General features: G+C 36.8%; 1 protein-coding gene across 1 annotated transcript in view; it reads right to left on the reverse strand.

Moving 5' to 3' along the window:
* The window catches only part of USH2A (Usher syndrome 2A (autosomal recessive, mild)), a 1454174-nt gene that overhangs the window by 319033 nt on the left and 1112028 nt on the right, over positions 1–23113 (reverse strand). Inside the window, exons 45-47 of the mRNA XM_006890571.1 lie at positions 14966–15175; positions 13427–13629; positions 7529–7641 (exon numbers count right to left, since the gene is read on the reverse strand). Of these exons, the coding sequence (XP_006890633.1) occupies positions 7529–7641; positions 13427–13629; positions 14966–15175 (526 nt within the window). The remainder of the gene's footprint in view (positions 1–7528; positions 7642–13426; positions 13630–14965; positions 15176–23113) is intronic.

Consider the following 23113-nt stretch of genomic DNA (forward strand, 5'->3'; position numbering starts at 1 on the left):
CTATGTTTCTTCAAGAAAGCAGCTGGTGGATTTGAACTTCATGTCTTCGAAATTCCAAAGCAGCATCATGCCACTTACAATGCTATTATTAAGAGCTCAATTTTCCACAATGTTGAGTGAGGGAATTTACAACATGATGGAAAAAAGTGAGCTCATATTTCACAACTTGCAGCTCAACATTCTCATTATTGAAATGGCTTGGTTTTTTTTTAAAGTAAAATTATAATTTCAGAAGATTGAGTTTTGAGCCACTGTTAATAAGTAAAAATCAAGGGTAGAAAGAATTTCAAATATCAAATTTCATAGTATAAAAAAATATAGGAGCATCTCACTTTCCCTAAGATTTGGTATAAAAAAGTAAAAACAATTTTTTATGTGTCGCAAGCTATGACCCTTTATGCCATACTTAACTACAAGTTAAATAGCTTTTAAATATAGGAAACATTTAGAACAATAATAGGTTTTAGCCTTCATTTATAAAAAACCTAGTCTATGCAGCTACCATAAAGACTTCTGGAAAGTTGGTATGAAAAATGCCATTTTATGTTATTCAGTACCTTGAGGCAAATTTTAAAACAATTATTTGTGAATGCTACAAAGACATTATACCTCACACTTCTCATCAATAATACAGCCTCAGACTGATTTGGAACTCAGAAAGCTGCCATGGTTCCAATTAAAGGCAATAAAAGACGTGATCTGCGTTTTCTCTGCTTTCCCTGGAGCCTCATGCCTGGAAATCATGAATTTTGGAATGCTAACAGTAATGTAATAAAATAGCTTTCTTGCTTATGTTCTTTTTAAGCTTATCCACTTATGGAGAATAAATAAGTAAAATTCTTAGGCAGCCCAGTACTCTGTGAACCTGTCAGCTATAGTGTTTGTCATATTTCACTCAAAGCCAGTGCCAGCCTTCTTCATCCAGTGCAGTCTCTACATTCTCGAGGACCAGAATTAATGAATTAGCTATTGATTAAATTCCACTCTAGCAAATCCACCAAGGCAAAGAAATGAACTACCCAGGGCACGTGTAGGCCATGGCCAGACATGTCGGGCTATCGATCAGTAGTTAGTATTCTTTGGGGATATAAAAGTAGCTGATGATAATATGACAAGTATGGAAAAGACAATATAGAAACAGAATTTATTTCCAGATGAACAACTTATAAAACCAGAGATGCCCATCTGATCTTTTTGCATTTATATATTATAGCATCTTTAGTTACTATAGAAAGAGAAATACAAACAATTGCCTCTACTACAAAGAATGTACTCAAAATCAAGGAAGGTATAAGTTAAGGCCAGAGACAGAGCAGAGTTGGTATATTCCATGTTTTCTATCAGACGACGTGTATGCTAAAGGAATATATTACTAAAATATACGCATGTCCAATTTTATCAACTACTATATTTTAACAAAAATATTTAAAAACCACTCCTAAAACAAACAAAAACCCCACACCAACAGAAGAGGGTATATATTAATAGGAGCCAAATTACTTTAAATGTTGTAGAAGTAAAAGTAAACCTAGTACACAAATATATTTCTTGAAGAATTTCACATTTGATTTTGCACATTGCTAAAACAAAACAGGTTGGTTTTTTTTTTAAACCAAAATATAAATATAACTAACCAGTGTACCTTGCCAGCAGTGTAATGGGATTACACAAACAATAACATGCACACAGGAGGCTAACTGCTTTGGTGTTGGTGTAATTTTGATTAATAACTTGGCAGCTTATACTTGCTCATTAGAGTCTTGCCTTTGGAACATGTTTCTTTGCTACAATGGATCATTTTAAGAAAGGAAGGATTTTACATGCCAATATTTGACAGTGTATCATTTCTCTCAAGGTTTTCTTTTTCCTAGAGCTTCAGCCAAAAAAAAAAAAAAAAGGGTAAGTCACTAACGGCACTGGAATCAAGTAAAATACAGTGGTGTAGGGGGACTTCCTGTTCTGGCCAAGACGGAGTGAGCCCATTACAGTGTATCTCTCTCTATGATTACAACTCAAACCTCTGGATGAATTACCAAAACAACCACTCGAAGACTGAAATGTTAACAATAGTAGACAGATAATAAGAAGGAGAGTCAATACTTGAAGAACAAACTTAGGATGAGTTTTTCATTTCCCTCCATTTTTTTCCCCTCTCCGTTTGAACCTTCTAAGCTCTGGTGGCCTAGTCCTGAAAAATAGCATTGCAATCCCAAGGCATGTGATTTGAATCCAGCACCTGCTTAGCCTTAGGAGAAAGGGTAATCTCTTCCCCTGTGACTTACTGCCCCAAAAACATGCTGGAGGGTCAGCTGTGGGTCAGTTTTGGATTGATGGTACACAATAAAAACAAGAAACCACAGCATAAGGGGAAAATCCACATTCTGTTTTTTGGTTTTTTGGTTTTTTTTTACAGTTTTCTCCTGGTAGTTTATCTGAGGGAGATTTCAGTTATAGGGCTGTATTGAGGTATTCGCGGGTGCATGGGAAACTAACATGCTCCTTTTCAAAAAACAAAAGACCAAAACCAGTGCTAAACCCAGAAGATCCAGAAAAAAAGGGCTCCTGTGAGTCATGGAAATGAGGGGAACTCACCTCCCTGTAAGAGTGATGGCCTCAGTAGTAAAAACTGTGATGCCTCTTGGAAACTATAGCTGTGACAGAAACTATAAGAAAGGACTCTGGGAAAGGAAGTCAATAAGAACTGGAAAGTGTGAGGAAAATGTGAGAGGAGAAAGCTAGAGAAGTTCTGTAATCTTCGCATGAACCAGTGCAGCATAAGATAGAACATTCTAGAATTTTTTAAATATCATTTTAACACAATCTCTTACAGAAAATAGAAGATAGGAAACTTCTAAACTAATTTTTTTAGTCAAAATTACCAGGGTACCAAACTAGGTCACACTGTTACTTAATTCACTCACTGTCCTCAAGTCTGTTCCAGCTTCAAGCAACTCTCCTTTAGTTTTCCTTGGCTGTGGAAATGTTTTTACCTTTTAATTGTAATTTTTACAAAGAGTTTATAGTAAAGTTGGATTTTCATTCACTGTGTAAATCTTAAAGGAATAAGACTGGCCATCTTTTACCTGAGAAGTGGCACTTAGTGGGTTCTGATCACAATTAAAGCCTGACCTTTGGTTAGCAGCACAACATGCTATGGACTACACCAACAGGGCAGCATGTTTTATGATCATAGCCACAAACATCTTGACACACCTCATCAGGATAACAGCAGATTACATCCAGGAGTAGGTTAGTAAGATGATACATTGCAAAAGTGTGGGCCTACACCAGAAAATAGGAAGCCCGTTTCTTTTTGGAAAATTAACCACATTAACTAATTAAAAATGCACCTTTAAATTTAACACAAGTTGACACAATTACAAATACATTTATGATTACAAAACTCTCAGAAAACTAGTTGTTGTTGTGTGCCACCCAGTTGCCTGAGACTCATAGCGGCCCTATGTACAACAGCCCTAAACCTGCTCTATGTTGTGCCAATCTCATTGTCTCTGACACACTGACATCCATTACCCCAGTGACTGAATCAGGCCATCTCATCGAGATGCTATGCTGTCCCTCCACCCTCCCAAGCATGACATCCCTCTCCAAGACTGGTCCCTGCTTTACAACATGTCCAAAGTATGTCAGACAAAGCTTCAGAATCCTTACCTCCAAGGAGCAGTCTGGTTTCACCTTCCCCAGGACTAACCTGTTTGTTCTCTTAGCATTTCATGGTATATTCAATACTCTTCTCCAACACCACAGCTCAAAGGCATCAATTTTCCTTCTACCATTCCTAGTCATTGTCCAGCTCTCTGATGCATAGCAAGTGATTGTAAGAACTATGGCCTGTATCAGGCACATGTTAGAATCCAGACCAACATTGTTACTCTTCAATACATTGGAGAGGTCTCTGACAGCATAGTTTCCCCAAAGTAATACGTCTTTTAATTTCCTGGCTGCTGGTGCCAAGCATGTTGATTGTGGAGCCAAGCAAACTAAAGCTGTTAACAATTTCAGTCTCTTCACTTTCTATCATGATATTGCCAATTGGCTCAGTACAAACAAAATGTTTTACCAGATAAAAAGCATTATCAAAATCAGTTTGCTTGGCTCCATAATCAACACTCTTTGTATCAGCAGCCAGGAAAACAAAAGATGAGTTGCACTGGGAAAGTCGGATGTCAGGAACCTTTCCAGAGTACTGAAGAGCAAGGATATCAGTCTGGAGACTAAAGTGCACCTGATCCAGGCCATAGTCTTTGCAATTACTTGTTATGTGTCAAAAAGCTGGACAATGACAAGGGATGATAGAAGGAGATTGATGCCTTTGAGCTGTGGTGCTGGAGAAGAGTGTTGAATATACTATGGACTGCTAGGAGAACAAACAGGTTCATCCTGGAGAGGGTTAAACCAGGCTGCTCCTTGGAGGCAAGGTTCTGAAGCTTTGTCTGGCATTGTCTTTTTGCCATGAATATTGCTGATTCCATTCAAATCACCCATGCACCATGTACAGGATCCATCTTCTATTCTTGAAATTCTCTTGAATATGCTTTCTAATCCTGAAATGTTCTGATAATATATCTTTATGTAGTTCTATTTTTCTTCCATTGTCTTGGTATTTGTGGACTCTGAATTTTCAGACCAGTGGTTTTGGTCCTGGAATGTTTTATTATCACATATCTTTGATAATTTCCCCTCTTTTCTCCTATGCTCTCTCACTCTCTTTTCTAAAACTTGTATTATTAAAATATTGCACTTTCTCGATTTTTCTAAATTAGGATGCCTCCTTTTTAATAAAAACATCTTTCATTTTTAATATGTGTTCAGGGACATCTCCTCAAATTTCAACTCCAAGTTTTAATTTCCAGACATTTTTGGCTTATTTACCCCTTTGAGCCTTTATTTTATTTATTTATTTATTTTTTAATGTATTCTGTTTTGGTTGGCTGGATACTTTGAAGTACTATAGCTTTTTCATTCACTTTTTCTCTGGACAGTCTCTTCCCTTAAAGATTTATAGCCTCAGAAACTTGCTAGAGAGTCACTATGAGTCAGAACTGATTGGATAACAGTGAATATGGTTATTTTACCTTGAACAGCGATGCACACCAAACCAACCAGAAGCTTTCTGGAGAAAGTGAGCTTGGTGATTATACTTCCTACAGGGTGACCATGTGACAAGTGTTTGTCTCTTAGTAGATCACCGTATACTAGTATCTATAAGCTTTTCTAGAAAAGAATGTCTAATTTCCTGCCTGAAGGCATTTATAATTTATTAGAAAAAAGTAGAACATGAAATGAAGTTGAAGCTTTCAATATTTATATATATATATTTATATATAGGGTGCAGTTTTTACTTTACTACTCTTTTTACCACTTTATCTCTCTCATCCTATCATCTTACTATGTAATCCAAATTCTGATATGCCTCTGGTTTCTCTTTTCCAGAAAATAAACTTCAGACATCATAATGAAAGGATTTTGGCTGTGAGAAAATAAAACACTTGGATACATTAGGGTAATGGTAGAGAACTTTGAGTTTCAGTGACTTATTTTCAGATGTTCAGCCATGTTCACATCTCCTTGCTATTAAAAGTTCTTAACAGTTCTTAGTGTTCATTCTCTCGGGGTCTCTGTAGAGAAAATTAACTTGATTCATGTTATTATCCTCCTTTGCAAGCACAAATCCATTACCATCTAGCTAACTCTAATGCAACACAACACTCCATTGAGGTTTCTGGAGCTGTTAATCTTTACAAAAGGAATCAACTCAAATCATCAGAGTCAACTCAAAGGCTAACCCAAAGGCTATGCTTCTCATTGGTTTGAATCCACCAGTGGCTCTGGGGAAAAGTCTGGGTAATCTCCTCCCCCGTGACTTACAGGCTCTGAAAACCCACTAGAGAGTCAGCTATGGGTCATTCCTAACTATATAGAAATAAGTTTGCATTTTTTGAGAGAAAAAGATAGACTCTTGTGCTATCTCCTGGGCTTGAGTCATGAGGCTGCTACAGATATGAAATCTGACACCATCTACTCAATCTAAAATATCACTGCCATAGAGTTGATTCTGATGCGAAGTTGTCCTGTAGGACACAGTAGAAATTTCTCATAGTGTCCAAGGCCAGAAGTATTTAAGGAAACAGAATACCACATCTTTCTACTTTGGGATAGAGGGGTTTGAACTTCTAACCTTAGCAGCCAAGTGATTTAGTCACTTCACTACCAGGAAACCTCTAATATACACTCACTCAAGCATAATTCTTTCTGAGTTCTTCAAGACTGAGCTCAAATGTTACATCATCCATGAAATCTCACAGTTAATCCTGGATAGTGTTTGCTATCTTTCCATTCACACTCTACTCGGACATTGCATATCTATAAAGAATTTTTTTAAATTTTCACATGACTTTATTATTATTATGTGCTTAGGTGTGGGCCTCCCACAGTAGGCTAGAGTTTGCAAAACCTAGAAGGAGCCATGTATTGTACATCCCCGTATCACGTCTGTCTTTTACATTGTGGATAGGTGATGATGAACCAGTTTATGAGATTATTGGTTAGGTAGAACACCAAGATTCACCTATCATGTGTTCAATAAAAAATATATTTAAGAAGATGACATACTATTTTATCCAAAACAACTAAGGTCCTCATTCCTTGGTTTTGATTATTTTAATCACTATTCTCTAAAATCAGTACAGTAACATTTTACCATTCAAAACACTTTTTAAATTTCAGTATGGGGCAAAAGTGTCCTTCAGATTTGAATTATTTTTAGTGTTTTAATGTGTGTGTGTGTGTGCGTGTGTGTGTGTGTGTGTGTGTGTGTGTGTGTGAAGTGATTTATTTGGTGAGGGCAGAAGTAGAATGTGGAAGAACTCAGATTTCATTCTCTTGCCTCAACTTGTTATTGAAGAATAAATAGTTATCACATTTTTAGCTTGGGAAATAAGACATTACATTTATTTTTACTGCTAATTTTTAATTGTAAAGGGACTTGCTTTAAAAACAGGGTCATTTTTTCAGCAAACAAAAAATTTTCAAAATAAAGGGATTCTCACAAAATTGATAATGTTGATTCAAAGATTATCTTTCCTATTTATTTTACAGGTATTTCTAGCTTTAGGGCAATCTGATATATGTAAATCTATTTCCCCCCCTCTAGAGATTAAGTTAGAATGTAGTCATTCTAATTAAAATTGTGTTCCTTCCTTCACAGAAGGATTCCCTGAAGGACACATTTAAATACAAAGGCTCTTTAGTCCTGTTAAGTATTTGTTCATAGATTGCTAAATAGTGGAAAGTGAGGGTGAGCAGTGGGGGAAAGCAATGCTTAAATGTATAGGGAATCTGGCCAGTGAAGAACTGGCACTTGGGCAATAACATACAAATCTTTATTTACACATATATTTAAAGCAGCTCATTATATTAGGTTGCCTGGTGAGGCAAATAACACTGTTTGGTTTTTTTTTTAATTTTCATTGTTTATGAGCAGAATTGTTTACATAGAAATTTGTACCTTGACGTAATGTTCCGAATTGTAGGTGTGGCCACTTCGTTGGGAGTGTCTTCCACCGTGGTGACTTGGGTTCTGTTGCTCTTCACGCAGGCGTACTTTGTGCAGGCTTCCACCTGCAAACGTTAGTTCAGCAATCAGTAAGTCCAGCCATTTTTACAATGCAGACTGAAAATGTTCTGAATCCCATCCACCCTCTTTTCATATGAATGTCTCCCTCTGCTCTAGATCCTCTTGGGATTTAATAAATACTCATTTTTTGATGTTAATTGACTCCAGTGGGACAGGTTCAGAGTAGAGTGCATGATTTGTCTCAGGACAATTGATTTAGTGACTAACCTGGTGAGGCTTGGTCTCTGGTTCCAACCATTCAGAAAAAGACAGACATATTAATCTACTCGGCACATAGTCAAGCAACGGAAGGTATCAAGGTGGCAGTTTGCAAGCATAATAGGTTATCACTGTATAGCGCTCCTCAGATCTATAACCAAGTGGTGTAATGATGATATCTTCTGGAAGTCTTGACACTACAACAAATAGCCTAAATGCTAATGTATAATGGAAGAAAAATGAGGCCTAGAGAAGCCTTCCAGGATGGCTGAGCTATTTTATCTTCATTTGTTCCCGCTGCAATTGTGGTTTTGCCTTAATCACAGTGGAAAATCATCACTCACTCTTTTAATTCTGCCACCTAATCTGAATAAAGACTAAGGTGGGTGGAATAACTAAAGATCAGGAATGTGGTTTATCAAACATTAGTAATACGAAAAGTACACACTTGGCAAGAGGGAGAGGAGACAAATGGACCTACAAAAGATTGCTAGCGGATCATCTCAATGGTGTATCATTCTCCTCTCAATTAAAGGCTATAACCCAAAGAGGAATTGTACTTTTTCCAGTGCTCTCTACTTTCGGCCTCTAATACATAAATGGAAGAGGAAAGCTAGACACTGTGAATCTTAAGTACTAATAGTGAACTCTTGAGTAAAGTAGTTCTCTTGCTTCACTAGCATTTAAGGAAAGACTAATGTGAGGCTTATTGTGTGTATTTATAGATGTGGCAATTTATTTACAGGACAGTTTGCACCTATATTGGAGTGGAGACATATTTTTATATTGCTGTTTAAGGGTGAAAATGACATAGTTTTCAGTATTTTTAGATAATATTTTTGTAAATACTTAACTTCATTGATACTGTTTCCTCTGAATATAGCCAGTTCTTTTGTAAATAGGGTTTCTATAAGCTGGAGTCAATAGCATCTAACAATAACAACAATGTAAAGGCAGATGAGCATGAACTGACAACTAAGTTGTATACTATACAACTAAGAAAAAGAAAACACTATATATATATTAGAAATATGATGCACAATAAGATTATTCACAATCAACTCAATAGAATGTACTCTGCACCAAATAGGTGCCAAATATTCTGGTGAGTGCTCATTTTAATGAGCTTTCAAAACTCTGTCTTCTTAATACTGCAAATGGAGCTTAGAGAAAACAGGGCCAATGATCAAGTTAGTAACTTTTGAGAGAACTAAATTGTGGCTTACACCATGTAGTTCTATCTACTATTAAGCATTTTTCCCATTAAAGAGAAATGAAAGAAAATAGAATCAACATCCTTGATCTCCTTAAAATTTGTAAATGGATTTATTTTAATAGTAGGTATTTGGGGGCATCATCATGATGGATGGTGAAGAGATTGAGATTGTTGACAGCTTCAGTTTACTTGGCTCTATAATTAACACTCTTGGTACCAGCAGCCAGAAAATTAAAATATGAATTGCATTGGGAAAATCTGCTGTCCGAGAGCTCTCCAAGGTATTGAGGAGCAACCATGTCAGTCTGGAGACTAAGGTGTGCCTGATACAGGCCATGGTCTTTGTAATTACTTTCTATGTATCAGAGAGCTGTACAGTGACTCGGGATGATAGGAAGAGAGTCGATGCCTTTGTGCTTTGGTGCTGGAGAAGAGTATTGAATATTCCATGGACTGCTAGGAGAATAAACTAGTTTGTCCTGGAGAGGGTGAAGCCAGGCTGCTCCTTGGAGTCAAGGATTCTGAAGCTTCTTCTGATATACTTTGGACATGTTGCAAGGAGGGATCAGTCCCTGGAGAGGGACGTCATGCTTGGTAGGTTGGAAGGACAGTGCAGGAGAGGAAGATCTTCAATGAGATGGATTGATTCAGTGACTGGGGTAATGGGGGTAGGTGTGTCAGAGACAATAAGGTTGGCAAGGGATAGAGTAGGGTTTAGGGCTGTTGTACATAGGGTCACTATGAGTCTTAGGAGACTCAATGGCACATAACAGCAACAACAACAACATGTATCTAATTTAAACTAATAGCTCTTTTATAGAAACCAAAACAAATCCTCACTACTATTAATTTATTTTTTACACATATTTTTAATTTTATTTTTATTTATTTACAAAGTTTGAATATATCAATGTATTGTTTTTCCACAAAAGATCCTTCCCATTTCCTTCACCCTACTCATCCATCGAATTGTGCAACCCTATGATTAACACACCACCCCTCCACCCATCCTCACCCCTCTATTTCCACTGTCTTTCCCCCACACTTGGATCCTCACACTCATTCTACAATAATGGTTTTATACAGTATTTGTCCATGTGGGACTGAGTTACTTCACTGAGTTAACTTTAATTCACACAGCACAGTAGAATTACTTCATAAGGTTGATGAAACTGTAATGCATAACCTAGCACACCAGCCGGTCCCTTTTTCTTTCACAGAGGTAGTTAAAATACAGATCCTTCATTTAAAGCAGTTGACATTACAACCAAATGAATATTTTTAACAAAATAAAATTCTTTCATAGCATAAAGAAATAATTGAATTTTGACAATCAATTTTCCACAAATGCAATAGCTATTTTAAATGTAGAATTCAAATGCAAAAGGGTTCTCAATAGTATAGTTAGGAACAGTAATTACTTAACCACAAACAATAAAATTACTGTACTAAATGCAAATTTGGTCTCTTGTCTCCTCATCTGTTTTCACGTTCTGAGTTTGATAAAACTTCTACCACTGGCTCAAACTGGTAAGTATCAATGAAGCTTATTATTATACTAGCACGAATTTGGAACAATATTAAAAAGCAAATTTTGCTACTTGGTTAGAAAATGAGCTGGACATGCTGGCACCACATCAAGTGAACCTGGCCCTAGTAAAATGGCATGGGCTCCTCAGAAATCAGAATGGTCTTGATGGCACCGATAGCAACAAAGAACAACAGGAAAGTCAATAAATTAGCTGGTGTTGAGAGCTGAGTCCGTTTTCTCCGTAGGACCCTTTAAAGAGGGTAATACAGAAAATTCTCCATCTCTTCCTCTGCTACCCTGTTCACAAAACTTTGTGTCTAATAGTTTTGAGTGTAATTATTATTTTGTAATATTATCTGTGGTCAATGCACCCCCACATGAATTTGTCCCAAGAACAATTGACTTAAGCTTTAATCTATACATCCCATGCTAAGATCAGTAAAAACAGTCCTGATGACACAGTGTTTGGAGCATTTAGTTGCTAAGTGAAAGATTGACAGTTTAAGTGTACAAACTACTTCAAATAAGAAAGATGTGGCAGTATGTTTTCCAAAAGATTTATGGATTTGGGAGGCAGTTCTGTTCTGCAATTCAGGTTCACTATGAGCAGTGAATTTGATTGTGGAAGAATAGTTAAGGTTTTTTAAGGTAACTTGAGTGGGTTAATGAAAATCATGGAATGTAGTAAAAAAAAAAGTAAATATTTTTTTTCCATTTCAATCACAAATCTTTTTACATGGATTCTTATAAAGACAGTACTATGGGTAATAATGGAAGAGGCTAAAGCATTCATTTTAATGACATAATTATGCATGTTTCACCTTTTATTTTCATTTTTACACATTTATATTGGTTTACATACAATCATTCATATACATTGTGCTTCATACATGTACGTTATATAATCTTTAATTTACATATTTTATTCATGTATATTGTGTTCCCCCTTCTAATTATTAATAACTACATGCATGAAAGTATGTAAGCCAGCTATTCCATGCCTCATGCCGTACTATCCTCATTTTAGAGAGCCAATTTCCGTTTTGCCCATCCCTATTATACCAGTGGCCTAGTGACAATAAGCTATGCTGTAATCCCAAAGGCATGTGATTTAAATGCTACAGCTGCTCCATGGAAGAAGTATGGGCAATCTTTGCCTGTGTAATTAACTGCCTCTAAAAACCCGCTGGAGGGTTAGCTATGGGTTGGTTCCAACTCGACAGTACACAAAAACAGCATTAAATCAGTACTTTGAGGGGATTAGCATGCATGCTATGAGTTGCCTACAACTCCACAGCACTTAACAACAACATTTGCTGAAGATTCTTCTGTTCAGTTTTGAAACTTTGAGCATTTGCCTCTATAAGCAAAATTTAGTTCAGAGTAAGTCACTAGGCTACAGCAATTAACACCAGCTCAAAGCATGGATCATTTTTTTCCCCCTCCCATCTGTTTGGATTCTGGTCAACTCATTTCCAAACATTCGTGGCTAGGTCAAAATGGATATCCGCCACAAACTCAGAAATCCACAATACTCTCTATGTTTCTGATTGGCTAGTCTCTTCACTCAGCCTTACTTCTCACGTGGGGCCAAGGCAATAAGCCAGGGGGTCCTCATGACTCCCTGCTCCTCATATGTTTTATTTTTAAATGCGGGGGAAAGAACATCATGAAAGAGTTGGCAAACAATTTTTGTGCTTAAGTAAAATTTCTGTGCTTTAATATACTTTGGAAATGTCTTTACAAAATTCTTCATGGAAAAATTAATACAAATTTTAGGAGTAGCAGTTAAAAAAATACTATACTGTAACCCTTCTTGATAAACATCAAGCTTCTGAAAGACTGTCCTGTCATCACTCATTTGCACCTGTGACCTTGTTGTCTGTTTTAGCACTCTAACAAGATTCCCAATTTCTTGAGGATAAATTTCTTGTCTTATATGCATTATTATTCTCTATTTTTTTTCTACTCTTAAGGTCAATAGATCTTGTAGAGGTCCATTAAGTGAGTCTCAGATGGTGAATAGATTCTTTGATATTACACGCTATATTTTGTCATGTAAGTACATAAATATGTTTTCTAGGGCAAGGTGCATTGACTTCATCACAGTTTCAAAGATGCTCAAGGGCAAATGAGTTTAATACAACTACACCTACACAGGTTAGAGTCATTGAACATTTGTCTAACAATGAGTGGATATTTGTTTTTTATCCTTGAAAATCTTTAATATTAAAAAAAAACAAAACAAAAAACCTTTAATATTTGTTTGCTTGATAGATATCCATTTATGTTTTCATGTTCCATTTAAAACTACAGAATATTAGCAGTGGTGGAAAGTTTTCAAGTTGCCTAGTCAATTCATTTTACAAAAGAGGAACCTAAGACCAGATAGGATTTATAATACTTCCCTGAAATTATTCAATTTGTATGTGGCAGAAAGAATTTTCCCACATTGCTAGGCTGATTCTAATAACAATATATGGAACAACAATAAGTGGAGGAGAATGGGGAGAGATAACTGTTGAGCGAGATTTATTTTGAACGTGTGATTTGTTTCATTTTGCCTGTTAGAATATCATCACCCTTTTCACCACTATCATTTTCCTTATTATCATTATCTTTTCTAGAGACCCATGTATTTAGCTACAGCAAACAGACTAAATCCTAGTCAATTTTTCTCTTCTCTCTTTTCCCTGCCCCACCAAGTAAATAATCTGTAACCAAGGTGGAAATTTCTATTTAGAGAAGTCACCAAGCATGTTTTATTTAACATACCTGTAAGCTTACCCATCCACCCCAGCCCCCAAATAGCAAGTGCTCTAACCTGAATGTCATAAACAGTGAAGGGAGATAGGTCTCTGAGAAGGAACAACTCAGGCACATTCATTCCAGCCTTGTAGAGCTTATTATTTACATAGATGGAATACTCAGTGACAACACCATTTGGGTTGGAAGGAGATGTCCAGATGACATGTACAGCTGTACTGTTGATGATGACAACCTCTGGAGGAAGCATGCCCTGAGGCTCTAGAATTAGAGGAAGAAACAGAATCAACTCCAGCTGTCTCTGAGAAAGCACTTGTTAAACTCAACGCAGACCCATATTTAGGTTTCACAAAGGGTTCGCTGCTTATCTGCTTTCCTCTGATGAAGTTATCACAGTCTGCAGTCCTCTGTAAATTGGCTTATTATACTCTCAGTTAGAAACCATAAGAATTGGTGGTAAAATGCTTTATACCACCAGCATAGTGTTAATTTTCAATGCTCTGTGATCAGTGGGATATGATGATAAATTAGCCACCCATCTGTATCATTAACACATATCAACTATTTGTCTCTTCCCTCTCCCTTTACTCCATACCTCCCAGAGGAAAAAAAAAAAAGAGGAAGGAGGGGGAATATTGCTCCTTAAGTAAAATATAAAACTCAAATACATTGAGGCTGGTGGAACGTGAAAAATCATTTGATGTTACTAGCTTGTAACTCAAGCAATATGAAGCAATACTGCAATATTGTCATTATGTAAATGATTTTGAATGTTGATTACCATAGGTAATGATGAAATCTAACAATAGAAAAAAAATCTTCCTTAGCGTTAAATTACACAATTATTCAAGCATGTCAGAAATAACTATGCAAAAACCTATTTTTATCATAAGAAACTATCTTAACTAGTTGAAAGATTGTCCTTGTAATCTATTCTATTTTATAAACAAAAGGTGCTGACCTTTGCCACCACAAAGGGAAATGGGCTCCACACTTAAAGTGCTCTGCTAATGACCTGGAACACTTGCTTGGGAGGTAATGATATTATAATGTTTATAATGAGATTTTATAAAGCCAAAAAGATTAAAAAAACCATTCCAAATACATTTCAGATTCACAAGTTGCTTCTCCTGCTTCTGCCCCTTTGCTAACTGGCTTAGAAATGAGTCAGAGGCAGTTTTTCTCAGTGACTGAACTTCCACCTATGATTGTTGGTGACTCAGGGAGGGTCCTCATTATGCTTGGCTGTCATTTTGAAAGGTATACTGCTTCAGAGTAAGTCTTTTTTTAAAAAAGAAGGCTTTTCAAAACATTGTCATTTATTGTTGCAAACTCACCTCCAAGCTAAGGATCTACTGATAAGAATAGGAGCAAACTAGGCTAATATCCCATTATTAGATGCTTGGGCTGCTGTCTCAATGGGACCACTTATTGATTGGCCACTTGATGACAGTGAGCACTTAAGCATTTTAGCCCAGACCCCTCTCCCCCAACACCGGAAATTATATAATGGAGAACCAGTGATCTCACCCTGACAAGAATGAATCAATTTCATTAGCATCTCTGAAGCTGAGCATGCCTTAAAATCTGGACTCACCCCCATCACAAGTGACTGCGTGCAGAACTTCACTATTGATGCTGTGGACGCCATTGAAGACAGAGAGAAAAATCCAGTACTCTGTGTTTGGATTTAAGTTTCCAATGATATGGGAGTTTACATCAGGGAGGATTTTCAGAGACTCATTGGAGGTAGCAGAACTCCAGAAAAGTGTGTAATATTCGACGTCACCTTGTAGGTCTTGAAGAGCTGTTAACGATAAACATAGGACACCAGAAATATGACTAATTTGAGAGATTTTTGAGAGAAAAGACAGAATGTATTATATTGTGAGCTATTTCTAGAATAGGAGTGCCCCCACTCCAGAAGAGCTGCAAACAATTAACATTTGAAGCTGTTAACTAAAAGTGCGGGAGTTTGAGTCTTCATCTGTGCAAAATCAGCTGCAGGAAATCCTATTTCTACTCACATATTTCTACTCGAGACAAACCTGGGGTTGTTGTGAGTAGGAATCAACTAGACAGGAACTGTTTTTTCAGCTAGTAGTCAAGTTTCTACGCATTTTGCACCATTGCGACAACAAATATAACTCTGAGGTACAAATATAACCAGTCAATTTATCATCCCTTATCCTTTCAAAAGCCATTTCTTCTCTTCCACTCTATTTCTCTATTTTTGTCCCGATAATTCTGTTTTTAATTGCATTTCCATATGATGCTTTTTTTTATCTGAATGTCTTCTTTGGTGAAGTGTCTGTTTTGTGATTGAGTTGTATACCTTTTTCTTGTTGAGGTGCTGGAGTACTCTATAAATTTTAGATATGAAGTCTCTTATCAGATATGTCATTGCCAAATATTTTTTTCCCAGTCTGTGGCTTTTTTTTCTTTTTTTTTTTTTTCTCTTTTTACCATATTGGAGAAGGTTTTTAGTGTGATAGGGATTTTCTGCAGAAAGTCAGGGACTGCATTTGTCAACAGGGATTGAAGCTCAATATCAGGAAAACAAAGATTCTTACCACTGGGCCAACTGGCAGTGCAATGATAGAAGGTGAAGAGATTAAAGGTGTTAACAAGTACAGATTACTTAGCTCCACAACCAACACTTTTGGCACCAGCAGTCGGGCAATAAAAGATAAATTGCATTGGGAAAATCTGCTGCCCTCTCCAGAGTATTGGAGAACAATAATGTCAATCTAGAGACTAAAATGAGCATGATTCAAGCCATGGTCTTTGCTATTACTCTGTATGCATCAGAGAGATGGACAATGACTAAGGATGATAGAAGAATTGATGCCTTTGAGTTGTAGGGGTTGGAGAAGAGTATTGAACATATCTTTGAGTGCCAAGAGAGCTAACAGTTCTGTCTTGGAGAGGGTGAAACTGAGCTGCCTCTTGGAAGCAAGGATTTTGAAGCCCCATCTCACATACTTTGGGTATGTTGCCAGAAGGAATCAGTCCTTAGAGAGGGATATCTTGCTTGGAGGCATGTAAGGAAAGCTCAAGAGAGGAAGACGCTGGGTGAGATGGATTGCCTCAGTGACTGGATAATGGGGGTAGGTGTGTGGAGGCAGTGAAATTGGTTCAGGATGGGACAGAGTTCAGAACAGTTGTACATGGGGTTGCTATGAGTCACAGATGACTCGATGGTATATAACTACAACAACAATAGGGATATGATTCTTATAAGGTCCTATTTATCTATTTTATTCTCTCCTGGTTGTGTTCCTTCCCCCCCCATTTCACTTGGAAGTCTATTCATGCTGTGTATTAGGGCTTCTAGATATGTTTCTAGCTTTTCTCTGATGAATTTTATGGTTTTTACTCTGAGGACCCTGATCCAGTTACAGTTGGTTTTTGTATATGGTGGGAGAGTTTTTCATTTTTGCCAAAACTATTTGTTAAAGAGGCTGTCATTTCACTATTTAACTGATATCATCTCTTTCTCAAAAATCAGCTGATTATAGGTAGATGAACTGATTTCTGGATTCCCAATAGCTAGGAGAGAGATGCAAATCAAAACAACTATGAGATATCATTTCACCCCAGCAATAATAACAAAGATGAACAAGGTAGCAAACAATAAATGCTGGTGAAGTTGTGGAAGAATTGGAACTCTAATTCACTGCTAGTGGAAATGTAAAATGCTACAACCACTATGAAAGGTAGTCTGGCACTCTCTGAAAAAGTTGGAAATAGAAATATCATTTGAGCCAGCAATTCTACTACTGACAATATACCCTAAAGAAACCGACGCTGCAATTCAAACAGATGTATGTGTACCATGTTTACTGGTGTGGTATTCACAATAACAAAGAGATGGAAGCAACACGAATGCCCATCAACAAACAAATGGATAACAAAACTGTCGCACATTCACATAACAGAATATTATGCAGCACTGGAAAACAATGAACTCATTAAAGATTAAACAACATGGGTGAGCCTGGAAGACATTATGCTAAGTAAAATATCTCAGTCACAGAAGGATAAATACTGCATAACACCATTGTTATAAGGTCAGACTGCTGTGGAGTGTTGGGAGGAGAATAAGAAACGATTGGATAGATAATGAACACTGCATTGGAACAGATGAGGGGAAGAAGAGTCCAGAAGGAATATATGATTAGGTATTATACGTATGAAAACAATTTGGAACAAAACGTGCATTGCGGCGAGCTCTGGTGGCCTAGTAGCAAGAAGCTATGCTGCAACCCCAGAGGTGAGCAGTTCAGATCCACCAGATGCTCTGCTGGAGAAGGAGGGAAAATCTCCTTCTGTACCAGTCAGATTCGATTTGATGGTACACACACACACACACACACACACACGAAATAATAAAAAAAGGAAGAAGGGGGGAAAAGAAAATATTCAGTTGTTGGTTTTTTTTTTAAAGGGGTGCATTGCAAAGTGGACTGGGCAGGGAGAAGAGAAGGGGAAGGAAGAAAATGTACAAAAAAGAGTGAATAAAAATTTTTAAAAAGACAATGCTATCTCTGTATCAACATTTTTAAAAGTCTTAATAAGGAACTCTTATCTTTATATGTATTATTGTTAGAGTGGATTGTTGATTTATGTGTTCACTTAAATTGTTTGCAAGGGTATAAGCATAGTTTACAAAACAGTTTAGCAGCATTATTTTAGAGATTGGGAAGAAAGTGAAGCAATGATCTGCTCTTCTGGTCACGGCAGTCTCTTCTGGTCACGGCAGTGCAGCATCTCTAACAGGCAAGGTCCCAGCATACTTTTATGTAAAGGAATATAATTTTGGGAATGGTTTGATTTTCTGATTTATTTTCATTAACATCTTGAAGATTGTGCATAAAAATTGAATGTTAGCTTTTGTTTTGTTTAGTTTTTCTCTAAGAACATTACTGAATTAGCTTTCTAACAGTAAATAATTTAAAAGTTGAAACATGCTAGTATAATTGTACAATGTTCTATTAGATCTCTTCTAACTAATTTGGAAAACCCTAGGCATTGAGATGTCTCCTTGCTCTGATGTCACAAGTTGAAAGCATGTTTAATGAGCTTTAGTAGGAACTGGCTATTCATTTTCATCATTATTATCCTAAATATTGAGTCTGGAACAGGAAGACCACTGACTTAGGAATAGTGTAGTGAGTGCAGAATTCGTTCTGCCATTATAAGAATAGTTCCTATTAACTTATTTGGCGCTCTGGTGACCCAGTGGTAAAGAGCTGCACTACCAATCCAGGTGCACACAGTTTGAATTAAAAAATCTGAATGAGGAATATGGGCTCTCTCTTCCCATGTGATTTTACTGTCTCTGAGAACCTGGTGGAGGGCCAGCTATGAGGTGGATCCAACTTGACAGCACAATAACGGACTTATTTATTTTGTGGTAGTTGCAGCATAAAGGAAAGTATTCTGTACTCTGCTGCACATCAGTATCCTATTTTTCTTCCTTGTCATGTAGACATCACAGTTTAGAGTTCAAACATGGAAAATGGTAGAAATACATTACATCATACTATCCTTAGTCACCCATCATATGAGATGTTCTAGCAGCAGTGCATACATAGGAGAATGCTTTTTCATTGTTTAAATAAGGCCTTTAAACGTCAGTGGGCTCTTTCTGAGTCAGTGAACCATTTAAGACAGACAAGATACATCCCCAGTTCAGTAGACCAAGACAAAACTAGAAGCTGCTGACCTTGAGTTTACCTCTGAAAAGCAGAAGTCTATTAGAATTGAAATTGCAAATATGAGGAGCCAAATAAACTCCACCCTATCCATGTATTGTGAAAAGGTGGGGCTGAATATATTTCTTCCTGTATCAAGAGGAAAGCATAAATTAAAAGGCTTAGATACAGGAGATTGCCTATAAATGAGAGGTTTTGTATGATGTTTGCGTGGTGTTATCAAAATAAAGAGAGAAAAAAAGAAAGGAGGTGAAAAAGAACTTCCTATGAAGCAGATGCTGACACTAATAAAAAGACAGACACAAAGGCAGAGATGCAAATGGAATGATTCTAAATAAGAAAGGAAAATAAGTAAGCTTAAAAAGCAATGTGAGATTTGAAATACAAATTGAAAACAAACAAGCAATAGAAAAGTGTATAATGTCAAAGGATAAAGAGGAAAATTACTGGGAAGTCAGAGTGACAAAATTATAGACATTGATGACTGAATGACTTTAATAAATAATAAAATGAATCATTGTAGGTATAAAATACCTCTTTAAGTATTACATGAAATGAAGCATCTCTACAATTAATCAGTATGGTTTTGATCAACATAATGACAATAGATTGAAATGTAAACATGAAGAAGATTCTATTTCAAGAGTGAACTAAAACATTAAAAAAATTACTTGTTGTCATGTAGTACCATCAATTCACTTGCGACTCATAGCAACCCTATGCACAATAGCTCTGAACTCTGTCCTATTCTGAGACAGTTTCTCTGTCTCAGACTCACTTACACCCATTATCCCAGTTATTGTGTCATTCTATCTCATCCAGGGTCTTCCTTTCTTGCACTGTCCCTCTACCCTTCAAAGTGTGATGGCCTTCTCCAAGGACTGGTCCCTCCTGGCCACATGCCCAAAGTATGTGAGATGCAGCTTCAAATTCCTTCCCTCCAAAGAGGAGCTTGGTTTCACCCTGTTCAAACAAACAGACCTGTTTGTTGTCTTGATGGTTCATGGTATGTTCAAGACTCTTCTCCAGCACCATAATTAGCATCAATTCTTCTGTTATTCTTAATCATTGTTCAACTTGCTGATACATGGCAAGTAACTGCAAAGACCATGGCTTGGGTCAAACGTATGTTTAGTTTCAAGATTGACATAATTGCTTTTTTTTAGCACTTTGGAGAGGTCCCTGACAGCAGATATCCCCACTGCAAAATGTCTTTTGATTTCGTGACTGCTGCTGCTAAAAGTGTTGATGGTGGAGCCGAGCAAGCTGAAATTGTTAACAACCTTAACCTCTTCTCCATCTATCATGATGCTGTCAATTGGTGCAGCGGTGAGATCTTTGTCTTCTTGATGTTGAGCTTCAATACATATTGAAGACTTCAATCCTTGACCTTTTGCTGCAAATCTTTCGGGTCCTCTTCGGTTTCAACAAGCAAGGTTGTGTTATCTGCATAACGTATGTTGTTGATTAATCTTTCTCAAATCCTGATGCCACATTCCTTCTTATGAAGTCTGACCTCCCGTTGATCTGTTTTGCAAAGATTGCAAAGGTATGGAAACAAGATGCATCCCTGATGCACTCCTTTCCTGATTTTGAACCATGCATTGTATCCTTGCCCTTTTCTGAAGTTTGCTTCCTGGTCCAAGTATAGGTTTCACTTAAGCACAATCAAGTATTCTGGGATTCCTATTCTTCTCAAATTTAGCCATAATTTGTTGTAATTCATACAGTCAAATGCCATTTCATAGTCAATGAAACACAGATAAACTTTCCTCTGGTACTTTTTGCTTTCTGCCAAGATCCATCTGATATGGTGATGTGTCTAGTACTATGATGCCTTTTAAACCTGGCTTGTGTTTCTGATTATTCTCTGTCAATGTACTCTTCCAGGCATTTTTTTATACTCTTCCGCAGGATTTTGCTTGCATTTGATATTAGTGATATTGTTTGGTAATTTCTACACTCTGTAGGGTCACCTTATTTTTTTTTAATGGAAATATGGATCTCTTTCTCCAGATTTCTTCACACAACCTGGTTAACATATCCAGGGTACTGTCTTTTTTGAAATATATCAATTGGCATTCCATCAATTCCTGGGGCCTTGTTTTTTGCCAATTCCTCCAGAGCAGCTTGAATTTCCTTTTTCATCATCATTGCTTCATGGTCATATGTTGTTTCTTGAAATTATTCTGGATCAGCCAGATTCTGGTACAGTGATTCTGTATATTCCTTCCATCTTGTTTATTGTTATAAAATTTCAATTTTATACTGTGTTAATTACAAATTTCATATGCACTGTTTTTTTTTTCACACCAGATCTTTGCCATTTCCTTTACCCATCCCTCCTTCTACCCATCAAACTGTGCGACCCTGTAATTACTTCCTGTACATCTTCACCTTTCTGTTCCTTCCTTCCCCTCTTTTGTATCCTCACTCAGGACAAATACTATGTAAGACCATTATTGTAGAAATAGAAATATAACTAGCAAAACATGAATGAGGATTCATCTATCTTCTTTTAATGCTTCCTAGATCATTCAATATTCTGCTCATTGTTGTTGTTGTGTAGTATAGAGTCAGAACCAATCCATAGCTGACCCTCCAGCAGGCTTTCAGAGGTAGTTAATTCTATGGGAGGAGACTGCCCAACCTTCTTCTGTAGAACAGCTGGTGGATTCAAACCGCATGCCTTCAGGATTGCAACACAGCTTCTTGCCACTAGGCCAGCAGAGCTCCACTATTCTGTCCATGTGATTCTTAAGTATTGCAACTCAAGGCTTGGATTTGTTTTTAGTTCCTTCAGCTTAAGAAATGCCAAGTTTGTCCCTTTAGATTTTGTGACTCCAATTCTTTAAATATTTCATCGTAATACTTTGTCTTTCTGAGCTGTTCTTTGAAATTTGTCCAATTCCTTAACTTCCTGATTCCTTAAATTTACTTGGCTTTTTGGCATTTCTAGTATAATATTCAGAGTATCTTGTGACATCCATCTTGGTCTTCCTTCTCTGCCTTTTCATGATCTTTTGCATATTATGTGGATAACATTCTTGACATCCTCCAATAGCTCATCTGGTCTTCATTCATTAGTGTTCAAGGCATCAAATCTGTTCCTGAGATGGTTTTTAAATTCAGGTGGGAGAGACTCAAAGTCAAATTTTGGTTCTTGTGGATTTGATTTAACCTTCTTTCACTTTAGTTTGACCTTTAATATGAATAGTTGTTGCTCTGTTCCACAATCAGCACCTGGCCTAGTTTTCACAGCTGATATTGAGCTTCTAATACCATTCTTTCCACAGATGTGACCCATGATCTGATTCCTGTGTATACCATCAAGTGAGGTCCATGTGTAGAGTCGCTGTTTGTTTCTTATAAATGATATTCACAATGAATATGTCATAGGTTGTACAATTCTATCGTCCTATCGCTAGCCTCATTTCTATCACCAAGTCCATATTTTCTTACTACTGATCATTCTTCTCTGTTCTATTCCAGTTACTCATTGTTATTAATGCATCTTAATTGCATATTTGATAGATTTCTAATTAAGAAGTTGGTAGAAATCATCTGTTTCCTCCTCTTTGGCTCAGTTGTTGATGCATATATTTGAATAATAGTACTATTCACTGGATTTCCTTGTATGTGTATGGTTATTATCTTGTTGCTCACAATACTGTATTTCATGATGGATCCATAAACAATCATTTTAACTCTAAAAGCAACCCTATTTTCCCTCAGCTTTTCATTTCTAGTGTCGTAGCTCACATAATTATCTAATTCAAAATGTCCCATGTCAATCTATCTCATTTGGCCAATATATAGTGTGTAAAAATGTATACATTTCATTTCTTACCTAACAATGTCCACTTTTCCTACATTCATGCTTCTCACATTTCATGTTCCAAACATTAGTGTCTACTGTTCTTCCTCATTTATGTTTCCAGATTTAAAGATTCAGCTTCAGGTATCATACCTACTAGTCTAAATGTGCTCTATTGTATATAGAGGTTTTATGACCTGTTTTTTAT

This window comes from Elephantulus edwardii, unplaced genomic scaffold (genome assembly GCF_000299155.1).
Source record: "Elephantulus edwardii isolate Elephantulus edwardi_28Jun2011 unplaced genomic scaffold, EleEdw1.0 scaffold00090, whole genome shotgun sequence".
In the NCBI taxonomy this organism is placed as follows: domain Eukaryota; kingdom Metazoa; phylum Chordata; class Mammalia; order Macroscelidea; family Macroscelididae; genus Elephantulus; species Elephantulus edwardii.